This window comes from Salvelinus namaycush, chromosome 25, assembly GCF_016432855.1.
Source record: "Salvelinus namaycush isolate Seneca chromosome 25, SaNama_1.0, whole genome shotgun sequence".
NCBI classification, from domain to species: domain Eukaryota; kingdom Metazoa; phylum Chordata; class Actinopteri; order Salmoniformes; family Salmonidae; genus Salvelinus; species Salvelinus namaycush.
Window position 1 is genome coordinate 41,865,851 of NC_052331.1, and position 22,784 is coordinate 41,888,634.

At 47.4% G+C, this 22,784-nt stretch overlaps 1 protein-coding gene across 1 annotated transcript in view; it reads left to right on the forward strand.

Moving 5' to 3' along the window:
* The first annotated feature begins 936 nt into the window (after positions 1-936).
* LOC120020742 (nestin-like) overlaps positions 937-22,784 on the forward strand; it is a 66,439-nt gene continuing 44,591 nt past the window's right edge. Inside the window, exons 1-4 of the mRNA XM_038964478.1 lie at positions 937-4,473; positions 6,703-6,841; positions 16,705-16,852; positions 19,250-19,371. Of these exons, the coding sequence (XP_038820406.1) occupies positions 998-4,473; positions 6,703-6,841; positions 16,705-16,852; positions 19,250-19,371 (3,885 nt within the window). The 5' untranslated portion in view covers positions 937-997. The remainder of the gene's footprint in view (positions 4,474-6,702; positions 6,842-16,704; positions 16,853-19,249; positions 19,372-22,784) is intronic.

A 22,784-nucleotide genomic window follows, 5' to 3' on the forward strand; every position in this document is an offset into this window, starting at 1 on the left:
CTGTCAGTCTGTCAGTATAGCATCTCCCATCGCTGACCCTTATTCACCCTCTGTCAGTATAGCATCTCCCAACGCTGACCCTTATTCACCCTCTGTCAGTATAGCATCTCTCAACGCTGACCCCTTATAGCATCCACGCCCTCTGTCAGTATAGCATCTCCCAACACTGACCCTTATTCACCCTCTGTCAGTATAGCATCTCCCAACACTGACCCTTATTCACCCTCTGTCAGTATAGCATCTCCCAACGCTGACCCTTATTCACCCTCTGTCAGTATAGCATCTCCCAACGCTGACCCTTATTCACCCTCTGTCAGTATAGCATCTCCCAACGCTGAACCTTATTCACCCTCTGTCAGTATAGCATCTCCCAACACTGACCCTTATTCACCCTCTGTCAGTCTGTCAGTATAGCATCTCCCAACGCTGACCCTTATTCACCCTCTGTCAGTATAGCATCTACTAACGCTGAACCTTATTCACCCTCTGTCAGTCTGTCAGTATAGCATCTCCCAACGCTGACCCTTATTCACCCTCTGTCAGTATAGCATCTCCCAACGCTGACCCTTATTCACCCTCTGTCAGTATAGCATCTCCCAACGCTGACCCTTATTCACCCTCTGTCAGTCTGTCAGTATAGCATCTCCCAACGCTGAACCTTATTCACCCTCTGTCAGTCTGTCAGTATAGCATCTCCCAACGCTGAACCTTATTCACCCTCTGTCAGTCTGTCAGTATAGCATCTCCCAACGCTGAACCTGGTGTAGTTATGCATTATCCTCTATGTTGATATAAAAACATGTTTTTCTTACAAAAGATTGATTCCCTTTTCAAGTAAATTTCCTTTAGGACTTAAGCCCCTAGATGAGTGATGCAAAGACTAATGGATCCCTTATGAAGCTTTATGACCTCTGTCTCCTCTATGCTCCCAGGTGCCCCCATTCTGTAGCAGAGGAGCGAGCAGCACGATGAGACGCCAGTAACCGCCCGCCGTAGCATGGCCGCGTCACGTTCCTCGCGCGTCACAAGGTCATCGGTCGGGCTCAATGGATTGGACGAGAACTTATGTGGCCGAACCCTCAGGAATCGTAGTATCGCCCAGCCGGAGGAGGGTCAGGGGTCACCCCTCCCCGGCAGCAGGGCCCCACGCTCTCCCAAGAAGAGACAGGATAACCAGGCCGGGGCCTCAGAGAAGCCTGGGGTTCACCAGGGAAAGGTAGCCCACCACAAGGCCGCCTCAGTGGACGGGGAGACATGTGCAAGCCCCAGGAAGAGGGTCCTGTCCTGCTCAGAGAGAGAGGGGGTTGGGGGTTCGGAGAAGGCTGAGAACTGTGAAGGGAGGGGGAAGGAGACGTCGGGTGCTGTGGGGAGGGATGCTTCGCCGCTCCTCAAACGGGCCAAACGGTGCTTCCGCTCTGGGGAGTCGCATGGATCCAAGGATGACCTCCCGTCTGCGCCCGTCATCCCCGCCTCCCCCTGCGCCCCCTTAACGACTGTCAAGGAGAACAGTGAAGGGGGTGACGTGCTCAGAAGAAACTCCACCGCAGCCTCCCCTTCCTCTTCTTCACCTGACCTCAACAAGGAGGAAGGAGAGGAGGATGACGTCGGCGGCCATATTGAGAGCGACGGCCATGCTCAGCAGCCCCTGAACTCCAACTCCCATAAGTCCAGTACCGGGCTGGGGCAGACCAGCAGTGGCCCTGATGCTCAGACAAACTCCCTGTGTCTCAGCGCTGCCTCCAACACCACCTGTCCAGGTCCCAGTCCAGCACTGCTGAACGGCAGCCAGAGGGGGGCGCCCTGCCCCTCGCCCCCAGACCCCATAGTGCCTTGTAGAAACTCTGATCCTGGGCAGGAGGAGGGGGGTAAAGACTCGGATCATGGGCAGGAGGAGGAAGGTAAAGACTCTGATCCTGGGCAGGAGGTAGAGTGTAAAGACTCGGATCATGGGCAGGAGGAGGAAGGTAAAGACTCTGACCCTGGGCAGGAGGAAGGTAAAGACTCTGATCCTGGGCAGGAGGAAGGTAAAGACTCTGATCCTGGGCAGGAGGAAGGTAAAGACTCTGATCCTGGGCAGGAGGAGGAGGGTAAAGACTCTGATCCTGGGCAGGAGGAAGGTAAAGACTCTGATCCTGGGCAGGAGGTAGAGTGTAAAGACTCTGATCCTGGGCAGGAGGAGGAGGGTAAAGACTCTGATCCTGGGCAGGAGGAGGAGGGTAAAGACTCTGATCCTGGGCAGGAGGAGGAGGGTAAAGACTCTGATCCTGGTCAGGAGGAAGGTAAAGACTCTGATCCTGGTCAGGAGGAAGGTAAAGACTCTGATCCTGGGCAGGAGGAAGGTAAAGACTCTGATCCTGGGCAGGAGGTAGAGTGTAAAGACTCTGATCCTGGGCAGGAGGAGGAGGGTAAAGACTCTGATCCTGGGCAGGAGGAGGAGGGTAAAGACTCTGATCCTGGGCAGGAGGAGGAGGGTAAAGACTCTGATCCTGGGCAGGAGGAAGGGTGTAAAGACTCTGATCCTGGGCAGGAGGAAGGTAAAGACTCTGATCCTGGGCAGGAGGAAGGTAAAGACTCTGATCCTGGGCAGGAGGTAGAGTGTAAAGGCTCTGATCCTGGGCAGGAGGAGGGTAAAGACTCTGATCCTGGGCAGGAGGAAGGGGGTAAAGACTCTGATCCTGGGCAGGAGGAGGAAGGTAAAGACTCTGATCCTGGGCAGGAGGAAGGTAAAGACTCTGATCCTGGGCAGGAGGAAGGGTGTAAAGACTCTGATCCTGGGCAGGAGGAAGGTAAAGACTCTGATCCTGGGCAGGAGGAAGGGTGTAAAGACTCTGATCCTGGGCAGGAGGAAGGGTGTAAAGACTCTGATCCTGGGCAGGAGGAAGGTAAAGACTCTGATCCTGGGCAGGAGGAGGAAGGCAAAGACTCTGATCCTGGGCAGGAGGAAGGTAAAGACTCTGATCCTGGGCAGGAGGAAGGGTGTAAAGACTCTGATCCTGGGCAGGAGGAAGGTAAAGACTCTGATCCTGGGCAGGAGGAGGAAGGTAAAGACTCTGATCCTGGGCAGGAGGTAGAGTGTAAAGACTCTGATCCTGGGCAGGAGGAAGGGTGTAAAGACTCTGATCCTGGGCAGGAGGTAGAGTGTAAAGGCTCTGATCCTGGGCAGGAGGAGGGGTGTAAAGACTCTGATCCTGGGCAGGAGGAGGGGTGTAAAGACTCTGATCCTGGGCAGGAGGAGGGGTGTAAAGATTCTGATCCTGGGCAGGAGGAAGGTAAAGACTCTGATCCTGGGCAGGAGGAAGGTAAAGACTCTGATCCTGGGCAGGAGGAGGAAGGTAAAGACTCTGATCCTGGGCAGGAGGAAGGTAAATACTCTGATCCTGGGCAGGAGGTAGAGTGTAAAGACTCTGATCCTGGGCAGGAGGAGGAAGGTAAAGACTCTGATCCTGGGCAGGAGGAAGAGTGTAAAAACTCTGATCCTGGGCAGGAGGAGGAAGGTAAAGAATCTGATCCTGGGCAGGAGGAGGAGGGTAAAGACTCTGATCCTGAGCAGGAGGAGGAAGGTAAAGACTCTGATACTGGGCAGGAGGAGGAAGGTAAAGACTCTGACCCTGGGCAGGAGGAGGAGGGTAAATACTTTGATCCTGGGCAGGAGGAGGAAGGTAAAGACTCTGATCCTGGGCAGGAGGAGGGTAAAGACTCAGGGGAGGGTCCTGCTCCTCTTTTGGCCTCCTTTGAGGAGGACTCCTCTACTCCCCACCTGTCTGTCAGAGAGGAGGAGGTGGATGTAGTGGGGGACTCAGTGTGTCGGGAGGAGGTGGTGACAGCAACCGAGGAGGAGGAGGAGGAGAGTTGCGGCGGGGGAATTAACGGATGGTCGTTCACGCCGCTGGTGGTGCAGAACACTGTTGCCACCAGCATCATCATCAACAACAACATCAGAAACGTAAACAACATCAACAACGTAAACAACAACAATAACTCCACCATGCCACTGCTAGTTCCCCCAACACCCTCAGACCCACCCTGCACCCCCTCTATCTCCGGCACCTCGCCCCCCTCCTTCACAGAGCCCCACGAACACAGGTACACCCTGAGGACTTTGCCCCGTAGGGCGGCCTGCGGCGGAGGCAAGGCTGTGGCCCCCTGCTCCTCTCCCAGGAACCCGCTGAAGGAGGGGGTGGAGGCGGAGAGAGAGCTGGTCGCTACTCCTACCCTCTCCTCAGGCTCCAGTATCCAGTCCAGGGAGTGGTCTCTCCTGTCTCCCCCGTCTGTCCCCATGGAGCAGGGGAACAGTGGGGCCAGAAGGGACAGGGTAGGGTGGGACAATAGGGGCCATGGGGAGCTCTGTGAGACCAGGGGAGGTCTAGACAGTAAGGAGGTGCCAGGAGGAGGAAGTCAACAGGAGGATGAGGAGGAGGACCCAGACGTGTATTACTTTGAGTCAGACCACCTGACCCTCAAACATAACAAAGAGTACGTAGTGGGAGTTTATGGGATTATATATATATACAGTCATGGCCAAACGTTTTGAGAATGACACAAATATTAATTTCCACAAAGTTTGCTGCTTCAGTGTCTTTAGATATTTTTGTCAGATGTTACTATGGAATACTGAAGTATAATTACAAGCATTTCATACGTGTCAAAGGCTTTTATTGACAATTACATGAAGTTGATGCAAAGAGTCAATATTTGCAGTGTTGACCCTTCTTTTTCAAGACCTCTGCAATCCGCCCTGGCATGCTGTCAATTAACTTCTGGGCCACATCCTGACTGATGGCAGCCCATTCTTGCATAATCAATGCTTGGACTTTGTCAGAATTTGTGGGGTTTTGTTTGTCCACCCGCCTCTTGAGGATTGACCACAAGTTCTCAATGGGATTAAGGTCTGGGGTTTCCTGGCCATGGACCCGATGTCGATGTTTTGTTCCCCGAGCCACTTAGTTATCACTTTTGCCTTATGGCAAGATGCTCCATCATGCTGGAAAAGGCATTGTTCGTCACCAAACTGTTCCTGGATGGTTGGGAGAAGTTGCTCTCGGAGGATGTGTTGGTACCATTCTTTATCCCTTGGCTGAGAAGCAACCCCACACATGAATGGTCTCAGGATGCTTTACTGTTGGCATGACACAGGACTGATGGTAGCGCTCACCTTGTCTTCTCCGGACAAGCTTTTTTCCAGATGCCCCAAACAATCGGAAAGGGGATTCATCAGAGAAAAGGACTTTACCCCAGTCCTCAGCAGTCCAATCCCTGTACCTTTTGCAGAATATCAGTCTGTCCCTGATGTTTTTCCTGGAGAGGAGTGGCTTCTTCGCTACCCTTCTTGACACCAGGCCATCCTTCTTCGCCTCACTGCCATCCTTCTTCGCCTCACTGTGCATACAGATGCACTCACACCTGTCTGCTGCCATTCCTGAGCAAGCTCTGTACTGGTGGTGCCCCGATCCCGCAGCTGAATCAACTTTAGGAGACGGTCCTGGCGCTTGCTGGACTTTCTTGGGCGCCCTGAAGCCTTCTTCACAACAATTGAACCGCTCTCCTTGAAGTTCTTGATGATCCGATAAATGGTTGATTTAGGTGCAATCTTACTGGCAGCAATATCCTTGCCTGTGAAGCCCTTTTTGTGCAAAGCAATGATGACGGCACGTGTTTTCTTGCAGGTAACCCTGGTTGACAGAGGAAGAACAATGATTCCAAGCACCACCCTCCTTTTGAAGCTTCCAGTCTGTTATTCGAACTCAATCAGCATGACAGAGTGATCTCCAGCCTTGTCCTCGTCAACACTCACACCTGTGTTAACGAGAGAATCACTGACATGATGTCAGCTGGTCCTTTTGTGGCAGGGCTGAAATGCAGTGGAAATGTTTTTTGGGGATTCAGTTCATTTGCATGGCAAAGAGGGACTGCAATAAATTGCAATTCATCTGATCACTCTTCATAACATTCTGGAGTATATGCAAATTGACATTATACAAACTGAGGCAGCAGACTTTGTGGCCACAACTGTGTATATATATATATATACATTACATACACACACAAACTGAGTGTACAAAACATTAGGTCCCCACCCCCTTCCCACCCCCTTTTGCCCTCAGAGTGGGAGAGAGGAGGAGGAGGGAGTGGGAGAGGAGGAGGAGGGAGTGGGAGAGAGGAGGAGGAGGGAGTGGGAGAGAGGAGGAGGAGGGAGTGGGAGAGAGGAGGAGGAGGGAGAGAGGAGGAGGAGGAGGTGTGGGAGAGAGGAGGAGGAGGGAGTGGGAGAGAGGAGGAGGAGGGAGTGGGAGAGGAGGAGGAGGAGGAGGGAGTGGGAGAGAGGAGGAGGAGGGAGAGAGGAGGAGGAGGGAGAGAGGAGGAGGAGGAGGGAGTGGGAGAGAGGAGGAGGAGGGAGAGAGAGGAGGAGGAGGGAGAGAGGAGGAGGAGGGAGTGGGAGAGGAGGAGGAGGAGGGAGAGAGGAGGAGAGAATGGGAGGAAGAGAGTGGGAGGGAGTGGAGGCGGGAGTGGGAGTGAGAGAGGCGGGAGGGAGTGTTTCCTGTTTTAGGGGACAGACACAGCCTACCTCTGATCTGTTTCCTGTTTACATACATGCTGCTGTCTGTTTCTCCCATAGTGTGGATCCCTCCTAAATGGCACCCTATTCCCTATGATATAGGTGCTGGAAGTTCCCTGATGCATGTTGTCCTCTCTCCCCCCTTCCACCAGTTACCAGAGGTTACTCCATACTGTAGGTGTGTTGGAGGCCCAGAGAACTCAGAGTATACTGGACCTGGAGCGTCTGGCCAGACAGCAGAGAGAAGCTCTCCGAGACCCCGTCAGCTTTGTGGAGCAGCTGCAGAAACAGGTACTGTACTTTACACCATATGTTACAGCCTGTTATAACAGGTATATGTAGCATTATAACTCTAACCCTGCAGAATCAGGTAGTATACTGTATGAGCGCTGTAGTAATAATACTAGTAACCCTCACCTGCAGAAACAGGTACTGTATAATAACAATTATAACAGGTATATAATACATATAACAGGTATATAATATGGTTATAACGGGTATATAATACATATAACAGGTATATAATATGGTTATAACAGGTATATAATACATATAACAGGTATATAATATGGTTATAACGGGTATATAATACATAACAGGTATATAATATGGTTATAACGGGTATATAATACATATAACAGGTATATAATATGGTTATAACGGGTATATAATACATATAACAGGTATATAATATGGTTATAACGGGTATTTAATACATATAACAGGTATATAATATGGTTATAACGGGTATATAATACATATAACATGTATATACTATGGTTATAACGGGTATATAATACATATAACAGGTATATAATATGGTTTATAACGGGTATATAATACATATAACAGGTATATAATATGGTTATAACGGGTATATAATACATATAACAGGTATATAATATGGTTATAACGGGTATTTAATACATATAACAGGTATATAATATGGTTATAACGGGTATATAATACATATAACATGTATATACTATGGTTATAACGGGTATATAATACATATAACAGGTATATAATATGGTTATAACGGGTATATAATACATATAACAGGTATATAATATGGTTATAACGGGTATATAATACATATAACAGGTATATAATATGGTTATAACGGGTATATAATACATATAACAGGTATATAATATGGTTATAACGGGTATATAATACATATAACAGGTATGTAATATGGTTATAACGGGTATATAATACATATAACAGGTATATAATATGGTTATAACGGGTATATAATACATATAACAGGTATATAATATGGTTATAATGGGTATATAATACATATAACAGGTATATATTATGGTTATAACGGGTATATAATACATATAACAGGTATATAATGCGGTTATGACAATGCGGTTATTACGGGTATATAATGAGGTTATGACAATGCGGTTATTACGGGTATATAATGCGGTTATGACAATGCGGTTATTACGGGTATATAATGCGGTTACGACGGGTATATAATGCGGTTATGACGGGTATATAATGCGGTTATGACAATGCGGTTATTACGGGTATATAATGAGGTTATGACAATGCGGTTATTACGGGTATATAATGCGGTTACGACGGGTATATAATGCGGTTATGACGAGTATATTATGAGGTTATGACAATGCGGTTATTACGGGTATATAATGCGGTTATGACGGGTATATAATGCGGTTATGACAGGTATGACGGGTATATAATGCGGTTATTACGGGTATATAATGCGGTTATGACGGGTATATGATGCGGTTATGACGGGTATATAATGCGGTTACGACGGGTATATGATGCGGTTATGACAGGTATATAATGCGGCTTTGACGGGTATATGATGTGGTTATGACGGGTATATGATGCGGTTATGACGGGTATATAATGCGGTTATGACGGGTATATAATGCGGTTATGACAGGTATGACGGGTATATAATGAGGTTGTGATGGGTATATAATGCGGTTATGACGGGTATATAATGCGGGTATGACGGGTATATAATGCGGTTATGACGGGTATATGATGCGGTTATGACAGGTATATGATGCGGTTATGATGGGTATATAATGCGGTTATGACGGGTATATAATGCGGTTATGACTGGTATATGATGCGGTTATGACGGGTATATGATGCGGTTATGACGGGTATATAATGCGGTTATGACGGGTATATAATGCGGTTATGACTAGTATATGATGCGGTTATGACGGGTATATAATGCGGTTATGACTGGTATATGATGCGGTTGTGACGGGTATATAATGCGGTTATGACGGGTATATAATGCGGGTATGCCGGGTATATAATGCGGGTATGACGGGTATATAATGCGGTTATGACGGGTATGACGGGTATATAATGCGGTTGTGACGGGTATATAATGCGGTTATGACGGGTATATAATGCGGGTATGCCGGGTATATAATGCGGGTATGACGGGTATATAATGCGGTTGTGACGGGTATATAATGCGGTTATGACGGGTATATAATGCGGTTATGACAGGTATGACGGGTATATAATGCGGTTATTACGGGTATATAATGCGGTTATGACGGGTATATGATGCGGTTATGACGGGTATATAATGCGGTTACGACGGGTATATGATGCGGTTATGACAGGTATATAATGCGGCTTTGACGGGTATATGATGTGGTTATGACGGGTATATGATGCGGTTATGACGGGTATATAATGCGGTTATGACGGGTATATAATGCGGTTATGACAGGTATGACGGGTATATAATGAGGTTGTGATGGGTATATAATGCGGTTATGACGGGTATATAATGCGGGTATGACGGGTATATAATGCGGTTATGACGGGTATATGATGCGGTTATGACAGGTATATGATGCGGTTATGATGGGTATATAATGCGGTTATGACGGGTATATAATGCGGTTATGACGGGTATATAATGCGGTTATGACTGGTATATGATGCGGTTATGACGGGTATATAATGCGGTTATGACGGGTATATAATGCGGTTATGACTAGTATATGATGCGGTTATGACGGGTATATAATGCGGTTATGACTGGTATATGATGCGGTTGTGACGGGTATATAATGCGGTTATGACGGGTATATAATGCGGGTATGCCGGGTATATAATGCGGGTATGACGGGTATATAATGCGGTTATGACGGGTATGACGGGTATATAATGCGGTTGTGACGGGTATATAATGCGGTTATGACGGGTATATAATGCGGGTATGCCGGGTATATAATGCGGGTATGACGGGTATATAATGCGGTTGTGACGGGTATATAATGCGGTTATGACGGGTATATAATGCGGTTATGACGGGTATATAATGCGGTTATGACGGGTATATAATGCGGGTATGACGGGTATATAATGCGGGTATGACGGGTATATAATGCGGTTATGACGGGTATATAATGCGGTTGTGACGGGTATATAATGCGGTTATGACGGGTATATAATGCGGTTATGACGGGTATATAATGCGGTTATGATGGGTATATAATGCGGGTATGCCGGGTATATAATGCGGGTATGACGGGTATATAATGCGGTTGTGACGGGTATATAATGCGGTTATGACGGGTATGACGGGTATATAATGCGGTTATGATGGGTATGGCGGGTATATAATGCGGTTATGACAGGTATGACGGGTATATAATGCGGGTATGACGGGTATATAATGCGGCTGTGACGGGTATATGATGCGGTTATGACGGGTATATAATGCGGTTATGACGGGTATATAATGCGTTTATGACGGGTATATAATGCGGCTGTGACGGGTATATGATGCGGTTATGACGGGTATATGATGCGGTTATGACGGGTATATAATGCGGGTATGACGGGTATATAATGCGGCTGTGACGGGTATATGATGCGGTTATGACGGGTATATGATGCGGTTATGACGGGTATATGATGCGGTTATGACGGGTATATAATGCGTTTATGACGGGTATGACGGGTATATAATGCGGTTTTGACGGGTATATAATGCGGTTATGACGGGTATATAATGCGGTTATGACGGGTATATCATGCGGTTATGACGGGTATATGATGCGGTTATGACGGGTATATAATGCGGTTATGACGGGTATATAATGCAGTTATGACGGGTATATAATGCGGTTGTGACGGGTATATAATACGGTTACGACGGGTATATAATGCGTTTACGACGGGTATATAATGCGGGTATGACGGGTATATAATGCGGTTATGATGGGTATGGCGGGTATATAATGCGGTTATGACAGGTATGACGGGTATATAATGCGGGTATGACGGGTATATAATGCGGCTGTGACGGGTATATGATGCGGTTATGACGGGTATATAATGCGTTTATGACGGGTATATAATGCGGCTGTGACGGGTATATGATGCGGTTATGACGGGTATATGATGCGGTTATGACGGGTATATAATGCGGGTATGACGGGTATATAATGCGGCTGTGACGGGTATATGATGCGGTTATGACGGGTATATGATGCGGTTGACGGGTATATGATGCGGTTATGACGGGTATATAATGCGTTTATGACGGGTATGACGGGTATATAATGCGGTTTTGACGGGTATATAATGCGGTTATGACGCGTATATAATGCGGTTATGACGGGTATATCATGCGGTTATGACGGGTATATGATGCGGTTATGACGGGTATATAATGCGGTTATGACGGGTATATAATGCAGTTATGACGGGTATATAATGCGGTTGTGACGGGTATATAATACGGTTACGACGGGTATATAATGCGTTTACGACGGGTATATAATGCGGGTATGACGGGTATATAATGCGGCTGTGACGGGTATATGATGCGGTTATGACGGGTATATGATGCGGTTATGACGGGTATATGATGCGGTTATGACCGGTATATAATGCGTTTATGACGGGTATATAATGCGGGTATGACGGGTATATAATGCGGCTGTGACGGGTATATGATGCGGTTATGACGGGTATATGATGAGGTTATGACGGGTATATGATGCGGTTATGACGGGTATATAATGCGGTTATGACGGGTATATAATGCAGTTATGACGGGTATATCATGCGGTTATGACGGGTATATGATGCGGTTATGACGGGTATATAATGCGGTTATGACGGGTATATAATGCAGTTATGACGGGTATATAATGCGGTTGTGACGGGTATATAATACGGTTACGACGGGTATATAATGCGTTTACGACGGGTATATAATGCGGGTATGACGGGTATATAATGCGGCTGTGACGGGTATATGATGCGGTTATGACGGGTATATGATGCGGTTATGACGGGTATATGATGCGGTTATGACGGGTATATAATGCGGTTATGACGGGTATATAATGCAGTTATGACGGGTATATAATGCGGTTGTGACGGGTATATAATACGGTTACGACGGGTATATAATGCGTTTACGACGGGTATATAATGCGGGTATGACGGGTATATAATGCGGTTATGATGGGTATGGCGGGTATATAATGCGGTTATGACAGGTATGACGGGTATATAATGCGGGTATGACGGGTATATAATGCGGCTGTGACGGGTATATGATGCGGTTATGACGGGTATATAATGCGGTTATGACGGGTATATAATGCGTTTATGACGGGTATATAATGCGACTGTGACGGGTATATGATGCGGTTATGACGGGTATATGATGCGGTTATGACGGGTATATAATGCGGGTATGACGGGTATATAATGCGGCTGTGACGGGTATATGATGCGGTTATGACGGGTATATGATGCGGTTATGACGGTATATGATGCGGTTATGACGGGTATATAATGCGTTTATGACGGGTATGACGGGTATATAATGCGGTTTTGACGGGTATATAATGCGGTTATGACGCGTATATAATGCGGTTATGACGGGTATATCATGCGGTTATGACGGGTATATGATGCGGTTATGACGGGTATATAATGCGGTTATGACGGGTATATAATGCAGTTATGACGGGTATATAATGCGGTTGTGACGGGTATATAATACGGTTACGACGGGTATATAATGCGTTTACGACGGGTATATAATGCGGGTATGACGGGTATATAATGCGGCTGTGACGGGTATATGATGCGGTTATGACGGGTATATGATGCGGTTATGACGGGTATATGATGCGGTTATGACCGGTATATAATGCGGTTATGACGGGTATATAATGCGGGTATGACGGGTATATAATGCGGCTGTGACGGGTATATGATGCGGTTATGACGGGTATATGATGCGGTTATGACGGGTATATGATGCGGTTATGACGGGTATATAATGCGGTTATGACGGGTATATAATGCGGTTATGACGGGTATATCATGCGGTTATGACGGGTATATGATGCGGTTATGACGGGTATATAATGCGGTTATGACGGGTATATAATGCAGTTATGACGGGTATATAATGCGGTTGTGACGGGTATATAATACGGTTACGACGGGTATATAATGCGTTTACGACGGGTATATAATGCGGGTATGACGGGTATATAATGCGGCTGTGACGGGTATATGATGCGGTTATGACGGGTATATGATGCGGTTATGACGGGTATATGATGCGGTTATGACCGGTATATAATGCGTTTATGACGGGTATATAATGCGGGTATGACGGGTATATAATGCGGCTGTGACGGGTATATGATGCGGTTATGACGGGTATATGATGAGGTTATGACGGGTATATGATGCGGTTATGACGGGTATATAATGCGGTTATGACGGGTATATAATGCAGTTATGACGGGTATATAATGCGGTTACGACGGGTGTATAATGCGGTTACGACGGGTATATAATGCGGTTACGACGGGTATATAATGCGGTTATGACGGGTATATAATGCAGTTATGACGGGTATATAATGCGGTTACGACGGGTGTATAATGCGGTTACGACGGGTGTATAATGCGGTTACGACGGGTATATAATGCGGTTACGACGGGTATATAATGCGGTTACGACGGGTATATAATGCGGTTATGACGGGTATATAATGCGGTTATGACGGGTATATAATGCAGTTATGACGGGTATATAATGCGGTTACGACGGGTGTATAATGCGGTTACGACGGGTATATAATGCGGTTACGACGGGTGTATAATGCGGTTACGACGGGTATATAATGCGGTTATGACGGGTATTTAATGTCATAACCTCATTGTTTCCTGGGGCTAAACAGGAAACAAAACTACAAATAAAAATACACACTAATATACCGCTACGTTTAGATTACAATTTAGCCAGTGAGCAGAGCAACCCACAGCTAGTGCATTCGTCTTAAGATAGCCAGGCGAGATGATCACATATCATAGTCGCAGCCCAACCGCGTATCACATGCATAATACAATACAATAGACTACCACTTTAAACTATGCCACTTTATGTTTATATACCCCACAATACTCATCTCATATGTATATACTGTACTCGATACCATCTACTGCATCTTGCCTATGCCGTTCTGTACCATCACTCATTCATATATCTTTATGTACATATTCTTTATCCCTTTACACTTGTGTGTATAAGGTAGTAGTTGTGGAATTGTTAGGTTAGATTACTCGTTGGTTATTACTGCATTGTCGGAACTAGAAGCACAAGCATTTCGCTACACTCGCATTAACATCTGCTAACCATGTGTATGTGACAAATAAAATGTGATTTGATTTGAACAAAATACATAAACATTTCTGTGTCTCTCTTCAATACAATGCTTTATTGGCATGAATGGTGGTTGTCATTGACTTCCTGACTGATGTCGTGAGATGTTGCTTCAATATATCCACATAATTTTCCATCCTCATGATGCCATCTATTATGTGAAGTGCACCAGTCCCTCCTGCAGCAAAGCACCCTCACAACATGATGCTGCCACCCCTTTGCTTCACGGTTGGGATGGTGTTCTTCGGCTTGCAAGCCTCCCCCTTTTTCCTCCAAACATAACAATGGTCATTATGGCAAAACAGTTCTATTTTTCTTTCATCAGACTAGAGGACATTTCTCCAAAAAGTACGATCTTTGTCCCCATGTGCAGTTGCAAACCGTAGTCTGGCTTTTTTATGGCGGTTTTAGAGCAGAGGCTTCTTCCTTGCTGAGCGGCCTTTCAGGTTATGTCAATATAGGACTCGTTTTACTGTGGATTTAGATACTTTTGTACCTGTTTCCTCCAGCATCTTCACAAGGTCCTTTGCTGTTGTTCTGGGATTGATTTGCACTTTTCGCACCAAAGTACGTTCACCTCTAGGAGACAGAACGTGTTTCCTTCCTGAGTGGTATGACGGCTGCGTGGTCCCATGGTGTTTATACTTGCGTATTATTGTTTGTACAGATGAGTGGCGTTTGGAAATTGCTCTGATGTTGAGGTCCTTGCTACAGATGGTGGTGGGGGGGGCAGAAGGGGCATAGGCCTGATGTTGAGGTCCTTGCTACAGATGGTGGTGGGGGGCAGGGGCATAGGCCTGATGTTGAGGTCCTTGCTACAGATGGTGGTGGGGGGGCAGAGAGGGGCATAGGACTGATCTGGGGGGCCTATACAGGGTGTGGCCGGGGTTTGTTTGAGGGGGTCCTCTTGGTGTGGATCCTCCTAGTGCAGGTCCTCCAGGAAGTTGTCTCGCTGGTCTGGGAGGGGCGTCTCGCTGGTCTGGGAGGGGCGTCACGCTGGTCTGGGAGGGGCGTCTCGCTGGTCTGGGAGGGGCGTCTCGCTGGTCTGGGAGGGGCGTCTCTCTGGTCTGGGCTGGGCGTCTCGCTGGTCTGGGCTGGGTGTCTCGCTGGTCTGGGCCGAGTGTCTCGCTGGTCTGGGCTGGGCATCTCGCTGGTCTGGGCTGGGCATCTCGCTGGTCTGGGAGGGGCGTCTCGCTGGTCTGGGCTGGGCGTCTCGCTGGTCTGGGCTGGGCGTCTCGCTGGTCTGGGAGGGGCGTCTCGCTGGTCTGGGAGTGGCGTCTCGCTGGTCTGGGAGGGGCGTCTCGCTGGTCTGGGAGGGGCGTCTCGCTGGTCTGGGAGGGGCGTCTCGCTGGTCTGGGCTGGGCGTCTCGCTGGTCTGGGAGGGGCGTCTCGCTGGTCTGGGAGGGGTGTCTCGCTGGCCTGGGAGGGGTGTCTCGCTGGTCTGGGAGGGGTGTCTCGCTGGTCTGGGAGGGGCGTCTCGGCTGTCTCGCTGGTCTGGGAGGGGCGTCTCGCTGGTCTGGGAGGGGCGTCTCGCTGGTCTGGGCTGGGTGTCTCGCTGGTCTGGGAGGGGCGTCTCGCTGGTCTGGGAGGGGCGTCTCGCTGGTCTGGGAGGGGCGTCTCGCTGGTCTGGGAGGGGCGTCTCGCTGGTCTGGGAGGGGCGTCTCGCTGGTCTGGGCTGGGTGTCTCGCTGGTCTGGGAGGGGTGTCTCGCTGGTCTGGGAGGGGCGTCTCGCTGGTCTGGGAGGGGCGTCTCGCTGGTCTGGGAGGGGCGTCTCGCTGGTCTGGGCCGAGTGTCTCTCTGGTCTGGGAGGGGCATCTCTCTGGTCTGGGAGGGGCGTCTCGCTGGTCTGGGAGGGGCGTCTCGTTGGTCTGGTGAGGGGCGTCTCGCTGGTCTGGGCTGGGCGTCTCGCTGGTCTGGGAGGGGCGTCTCGCTGGTCTGGGAGGGGCGTCTCGCTGGTCTGGGCTGGGCGTCTCGCTGGTCTGGGAGGGGCGTCTCGCTGGTCTGGGAGGGGCGTCTCGCTGGTCTGGGAGGGGTGTCTTTCTGGTCTGGGAGGGGTGTGCAAATAGTTAAAGTACAAAAGGGAAAATAAATAAACATAAATATCTCTCTCCAATAAAAAAATAAAAGTCTCTATCCAAAAATCTTACATTGGTCTAAACGACATCTAATCACAAGGTTTTCCCCCACTTCCTATTTTCCGCATCAAGAGGCTGTTGCTCCAGGTGGTTCAACATGGCAGCTCTCAGCTGCTCGTCTTGGCTGTAAACCTTGACGTGATCTGACAAAGTAGAACGTTAGGCCAAAGGCTACATTCGAGGAACCTAGTTCACATGTTTCCTGCCCGTACATGGATCCTGGTGATCTTTGTCTAATTCTACAAGGCCCACTTCCTGTTGACCTCTGATCTCTAACCTCAGGTGGAGTTGGACCTGCCGCGGCCCCAGAGAGTGGTTCAGCTGCCAGACATCTCGTGGGACCAGTACACCTCAGGACTGGGTGACTTCGAGAGGGAGTTCTGTGACAAGAAACGCACAACCAGCAGGCTCAAACTCATATTCGATAAGGGTGAGTTGACCAGGAGGCTCAAACTCATATTCGATAAGGGTGAGTTGACCAGGAGGCTCAAACTCATATTCGATAAGGGTGAGTTGACCAGGAGGCTCAAACTCATATTCGATAAGGGTGAGTTGACCTGGAGGCTCAAACTCATATTCGATAAGGGTGAGTTGACCAGGAGGCTCAAACTCGTATTCGATAAGGGTGAGTTGACCAGGAGGCTCAAACTCATATTCGATAAGGGTGAGTTGACCAGGAGGCTCAAACTCATATTCGATAAGGGTGAGTTGACCAGGAGGCTCAAACTCATATTCGATAAGGGTGAGTTGACCTGGAGGCTCAAACTCATATTCGATAAGGGTGAGTTGACCAGGAGGCTCAAACTCGTATTCGATAAGGGTGAGTTGACCAGGAGGCTCAAACTCATATTCGATAAGGGTGAGTTGACCAGGAGGCTCAAACTCATATTCGATAAGGGTGAGTTGACCAGGAGGCTCAAACTCGTATTCGATAAGGGTGAGTTGACCAGGAGGCTCAAACTCGTATTCGATAAGGGTGAGTTGACCAGGAGGCTCAAACTCGTATTCGATAAGGGTGAGTTGACCAGGAGGCTCAAACTCATATTCGATAAGGGTGAGTTGACCAGGAGGCTCAAACTCATATTCGATAAGGGTGAGTTGACCAGGAGGCTCAAACTCATATTCGATAAGGGTGAGTTGACCAGGAGGCTCAAACTCGTATTCGATAAGGGTGAGTTGACCAGGAGGCTCAAACTCATATTCGATAAGGGTGAGTTGACCAGGAGGCTCAAACTCGTATTCGATAAGGGTGAGTTGACCAGGAGGCTCAAACTCGTATTCGATAAGGGTGAGTTGACCAGGAGGCTCAAACTCATATTCGATAAGGGTGAGTTGACCAGGAGGCTCAAACTCGTATTCGATAAGGGTGAGTTGACCAGGAGGCTCAAACTCATATTCGATAAGGGTGAGTTGACCAGGAGGCTCAAACTCATATTCGATAAGGGTGAGTTGACCAGGAGGCTCAAACTCATATTCGATAAGGGTGAGTTGACCAGGAGGCTCAAACTCATATTAGATAAGGGTGAGTTGACCAGGAGGCTCAAACTCATATTCGATAAGGGTGAGTCGACCAGGAGGCTCAAACTCATATTCGATAAGGGTGAGTTGACCAGGAGGCTCAAACTCATATTCGATAAGGGTGAGTTGACCATGAGGCTCAAACTCATATTCGATAAGGGTGAGTCGACCAGGAGGCTCAAACTCATATTCGATAAGGGTGAGTCGACCAGGAGGCTCAAACTCGTATTCGATAAGGGTGAGTCGACCATGAGGCTCAAACTCGTATTCGATAAGGGTGAGTTGACCAGGAGGCTCAAACTCGTATTCGATAAGGGTGAGTCGACCAGGAGGCTCAAACTCGTATTCGATAAGGGTGAGTCGACCAGGAGGCTCAAACTCGTATTCGATAAGGGTGAGTTGACCAGGAGGCTCAAACTCGTATTCGATAAGGGTGAGTTGACCAGGAGGCTCAAACTCGTATTCGATAAGGGTGAGTTGACCAGGAGGCTCAAACTCGTATTCGATAAGGGTGAGTTGACCAGGAGGCTCAAACTCATATTCGATAAGGGTGAGTCGACCAGGAGGCTCAAACTCGTATTCGATAAGGGTGAGTCGACCAGGAGGCTCAAACTCGTATTCGATAAGGGTGAGTTGACCAGGAGGCTCAAACTCGTATTCGATAAGGGTGAGTTGACCAGGAGGCTCAAACTCGTATTCGATAAGGGTGAGTTGACCAGGAGGCTCAAACTCGTATTCGATAAGGGTGAGTTGACCAGGAGGCTCAAACTCGTATTCGATAAGGGTGAGTTGACCAGGAGGCTCAAACTCATATTCGATAAGGGTGAGTTGACCAGGAGGCTCAAACTCATATTCGATAAGGGTGAGTTGACCAGGAGGCTCAAACTCATATTCGATAAGGGTGAGTTGACCAGGAGGCTCAAACTCATATTCGATAAGGGTGAGTTGACCAGGAGGCTCAAACTCATATTCGATAAGGGTGAGTTGACCAGGAGGCTCAAACTCATATTCCATAAGGGTGAGTTGACCAGGAGGCTCAAACTCATATTCGATAAGGGTGAGTTGACCAGGAGGCTCAAACTCATATTCGATAAGGGTGAGTTGACCAGGAGGCTCAAACTCATATTCGATAAGGGTGAGTTGACCAGGAGGCTCAAACTCGTATTCGATAAGGGTGAGTTGACCAGGAGGCTCAAACTCGTTTTCGATAAGGGTGAGTTGACCAGGAGGCTCAAACTCGTATTCGATAAGGGTGAGTTGACCAGGAGGCTCAAACTCTCTCACTTATATTATATATATTATCCTATAGTTAGGTTACCAGTCGGACCAAAAAGCCCTCTGGATCCCAAGAAGGAGGAGGAGGGTGAACCGTCAACCCTGTACTCTGCTCTGCCCTCTAGTGACGCTCCTGAGAACAGCAGCAACTCACAGGTACATCCCACTGTTAACCCACAGGCTATACCCAAAGCCATGTAATTTAGGGCACAGCTGCAGCTTGATGTGTTTGTTATGTAGCCAGCTAGGCCACAACTGCCTCCTTTCTCTACTAATTGCTTTCAAAGATCTCACAAATGACCATGTTATTGTCCATTTAACAGCCCCTTGTCACACCTCACCATCCCATTCCTCTACCCATACTAGAGGATATGAGATGGTATCTATGGAAACAACCCACCTCTCTTCTCCTGGTGCTCTACTGGTGTGTGTGTGTGTGTGTGTGTGTGTGTGTGTGTGTGTGTGTGTGTGTGTGTGTGTGTGTGTGTGTGTGTGTGTGTGTGTGTGTGTGTGTGGAAAGCAGTCAGTTTAATTGATTGTGTAGATTCTCCTGAACAAATATCATGTCTGCGTCCCAGATGGCAGTCTATTCCCCTACTATCTACATAGTCTATTCCCCTACTATCTACATAGCCTATTCCCCTACTACCTACATAGTCTATTCCCCTACTACCTACATAGTCTATTCCCCTACTATCTACATAGTCTATTCCCCTACTACCTACATAGTCTATTCCCCTACTATCTACATAGTCTATTCCCCTACTATCTACATAGTCTATTCCCCTACTATCTACATAGTCTATTCCCCTACTATCTACATAGTCTATTCCCCTACTACCTACATAGTCTATTCCCCTACTACCTACATAGTCTATTCCCCTACTATCTACACAGTCTATTCCCCTACTATCTACATAGTCTATTCCCCTACTACCTACATAGCCTATCCCCCTACTACCTACATAGTCTATTCCCCTACTACCTACATAGTCTATTCCCCTACTACCTACATAGTCTATTCCCCTACTATCTACATAGTCTATTCCCCTACTATCTACATAGTCTATTCCCCTACTATCTACATAGTCTATTCCCCTACTATCTACATAGTCAATTCCCCTACTACCTACATAGTCTATTCCCCTACTATCTACATAGTCTATTCCCCTACTACCTACATAGTCTATTCCCCTACTACCTACATAGTCTATTCCCCTACTATCTACACAGTCTATTCCCCTACTATCTACATAGTCTATTCCCCTACTACCTACATAGTCTATTCCCCTACTATCTACACAGTCTATTCCCCTACTATCTACATAGTCTATTCCCCTACTACCTACATAGCCTATCCCCCTACTACCTACATAGTCTATTCCCCTACTACCTACATAGTCTATTCCCCTACTATCTACATAGTCTATTCCCCTACTACCTACATAGTCTATTCCCCTACTATCTACATAGTCTATTCCCCTACTATCTACATAGTCTATTCCCCTACTATCTACATAGTCTATTCCCCTACTATCTACATAGTCTATTCCCCTACTATCTACATAGTCTATTCCCCTACTATCTACATAGTCTATTCCCCTACTATCTACATAGTCTATTCCCCATAGAGGCCTTAGTCGAAAGGAGTCCACTATATGGAATAGGGTTCCATTTGTCCCTGGTCAAAAGGAGTCCACTATATGGAATAGGGTTCCATTTGTCCCTGGTCGAAAGGAGTCCACTATATGGAATAGGGATCCATTTGTCCCTGGTCGAAAGGAGTCCACTATATGGAATAGGGTTCCATTTGTCCCTGGTCAAAAGGAGTCCACTATATGGAATAGGGATCCATTTGTCCCTGGTCAAAAGGAGTCCACTATATGGAATAGGGATCCATTTGTCCCTGGTCAAAATGAGTCCACTATATGGAATAGGGATCCATTTGTCCCTGGTCAAAAGGAGTCCACTATATGGAATAGGGATCCATTTGTCCCTGGTCAAAAGGAGTCCACTATATGGAATAGGGTTCCATTTGTTCCTGGTCGAAAGGAGTCCAATATATGGAATAGGGTTCCATTTGTCCCTGGTCAAAAGGAGTCCACTATATGGAATAGGGTTCCATTTGTCCCTGGTCAAAAGGAGTCCACTATATGGAATAGGGTTCCATTTGTCCCTGGTCAAAAGGAGTCCACTATATGGAATAGGGATCCATTTGTCCCTGGTCGAAAGGAGTCCACTATATGGAATAGGGTTCCATTTGTCCCTGGTCAAAAGGAGTCCACTATATGGAATAGGGATCCATTTGTCCCTGGTCGAAAGGAGTCCACTATATGGAATAGGGATCCATTTGTCCCTGGTCGAAAAGAGTCCACTATATGGAATAGGGATCCATTTGTCCCTGGTCGAAAAGAGTCCACTATATGGAATAGGGATCCATTTGTCCCTGGTCAAAAGGAGTCCACTATATGGAATAGGGATCCATTTGTCCCTGGTCAAAAGGAGTCCACTATATGGAATAGGGATCCATTTGTCCCTGGTGAAAAGGAGTCCACTATATGGAATAGGGTTCCATTTGTCCCTGGTCAAAAGGAGTCCACTATATGGAATAGGGATCCATTTGTCCCTGGTCAAAAGGAGTCCACTATATGGAATAGGGATCCATTTGTCCCTGGTCAAAAGGAGTCCACTATATGGAATAGGGTTCCATTTGTCCCTGGTCAAAAGGAGTCCACTATATGGAATAGGGTTCCATTTGTCCCTGGTCAAAAGGAGTCCACTATATGGAATAGGGTTCCATTTGTCCCTGGTCAAAAGGAGTCCACTATATGGAATAGGGTTCCATTTGTCCCTGGTCAAAAGGAGTCCACTATATATGGAATAGGGATCCATTTGTCCCTGGTCAAAAGGAGTCCACTATATGGAATAGGGTTCCATTTGTCCCTGGTCAAAAGGAGTCCACTATATGGAATAGGGATCCATTTGTCCCTGGTCAAAAGGAGTCCACTATATGGAATAGGGATCCATTTGTCCCTGGTCAAAAGGAGTCCACTATATGGAATAGGGTTCCATTTGTCCCTGGTCAAAAGGAGTCCACTATATATGGAATAGGGTTCCATTTGTCCCTGGTCAAAAGGAGTCCACTATATGGAATAGGGATCCATTTGTCCCTGGTCAAAAGGAGTCCACTATATGGAATAGGGATCCATTTGTCCCTGGTCAAAAGGAGTCCACTATATGGAATAGGGTTCCATTTGTCCCTGGTCGAAAGGAGTCCACTATATGGAATAGGGTTCCATTTGTCCCTGGTCAAAAGGAGTCCACTATATGGAATAGGGTTCCATTTGTCCCTGGTCAAAAGGAGTCCACTATATGGAATAGGGTTCCATTTGTCCCTGGTCAAAAGGAGTCCACTATATGGAATAGGGTTCCATTTGTCCCTGGTCAAAAGGAGTCCACTATATGGAATAGGGATCCATTTGTCCCTGGTCAAAAGGAGTCCACTATATGGAATAGGGATCCATTTGTCCCTGGTCAAAAGGAGTCCACTATATGGAATAGGGTTCCAT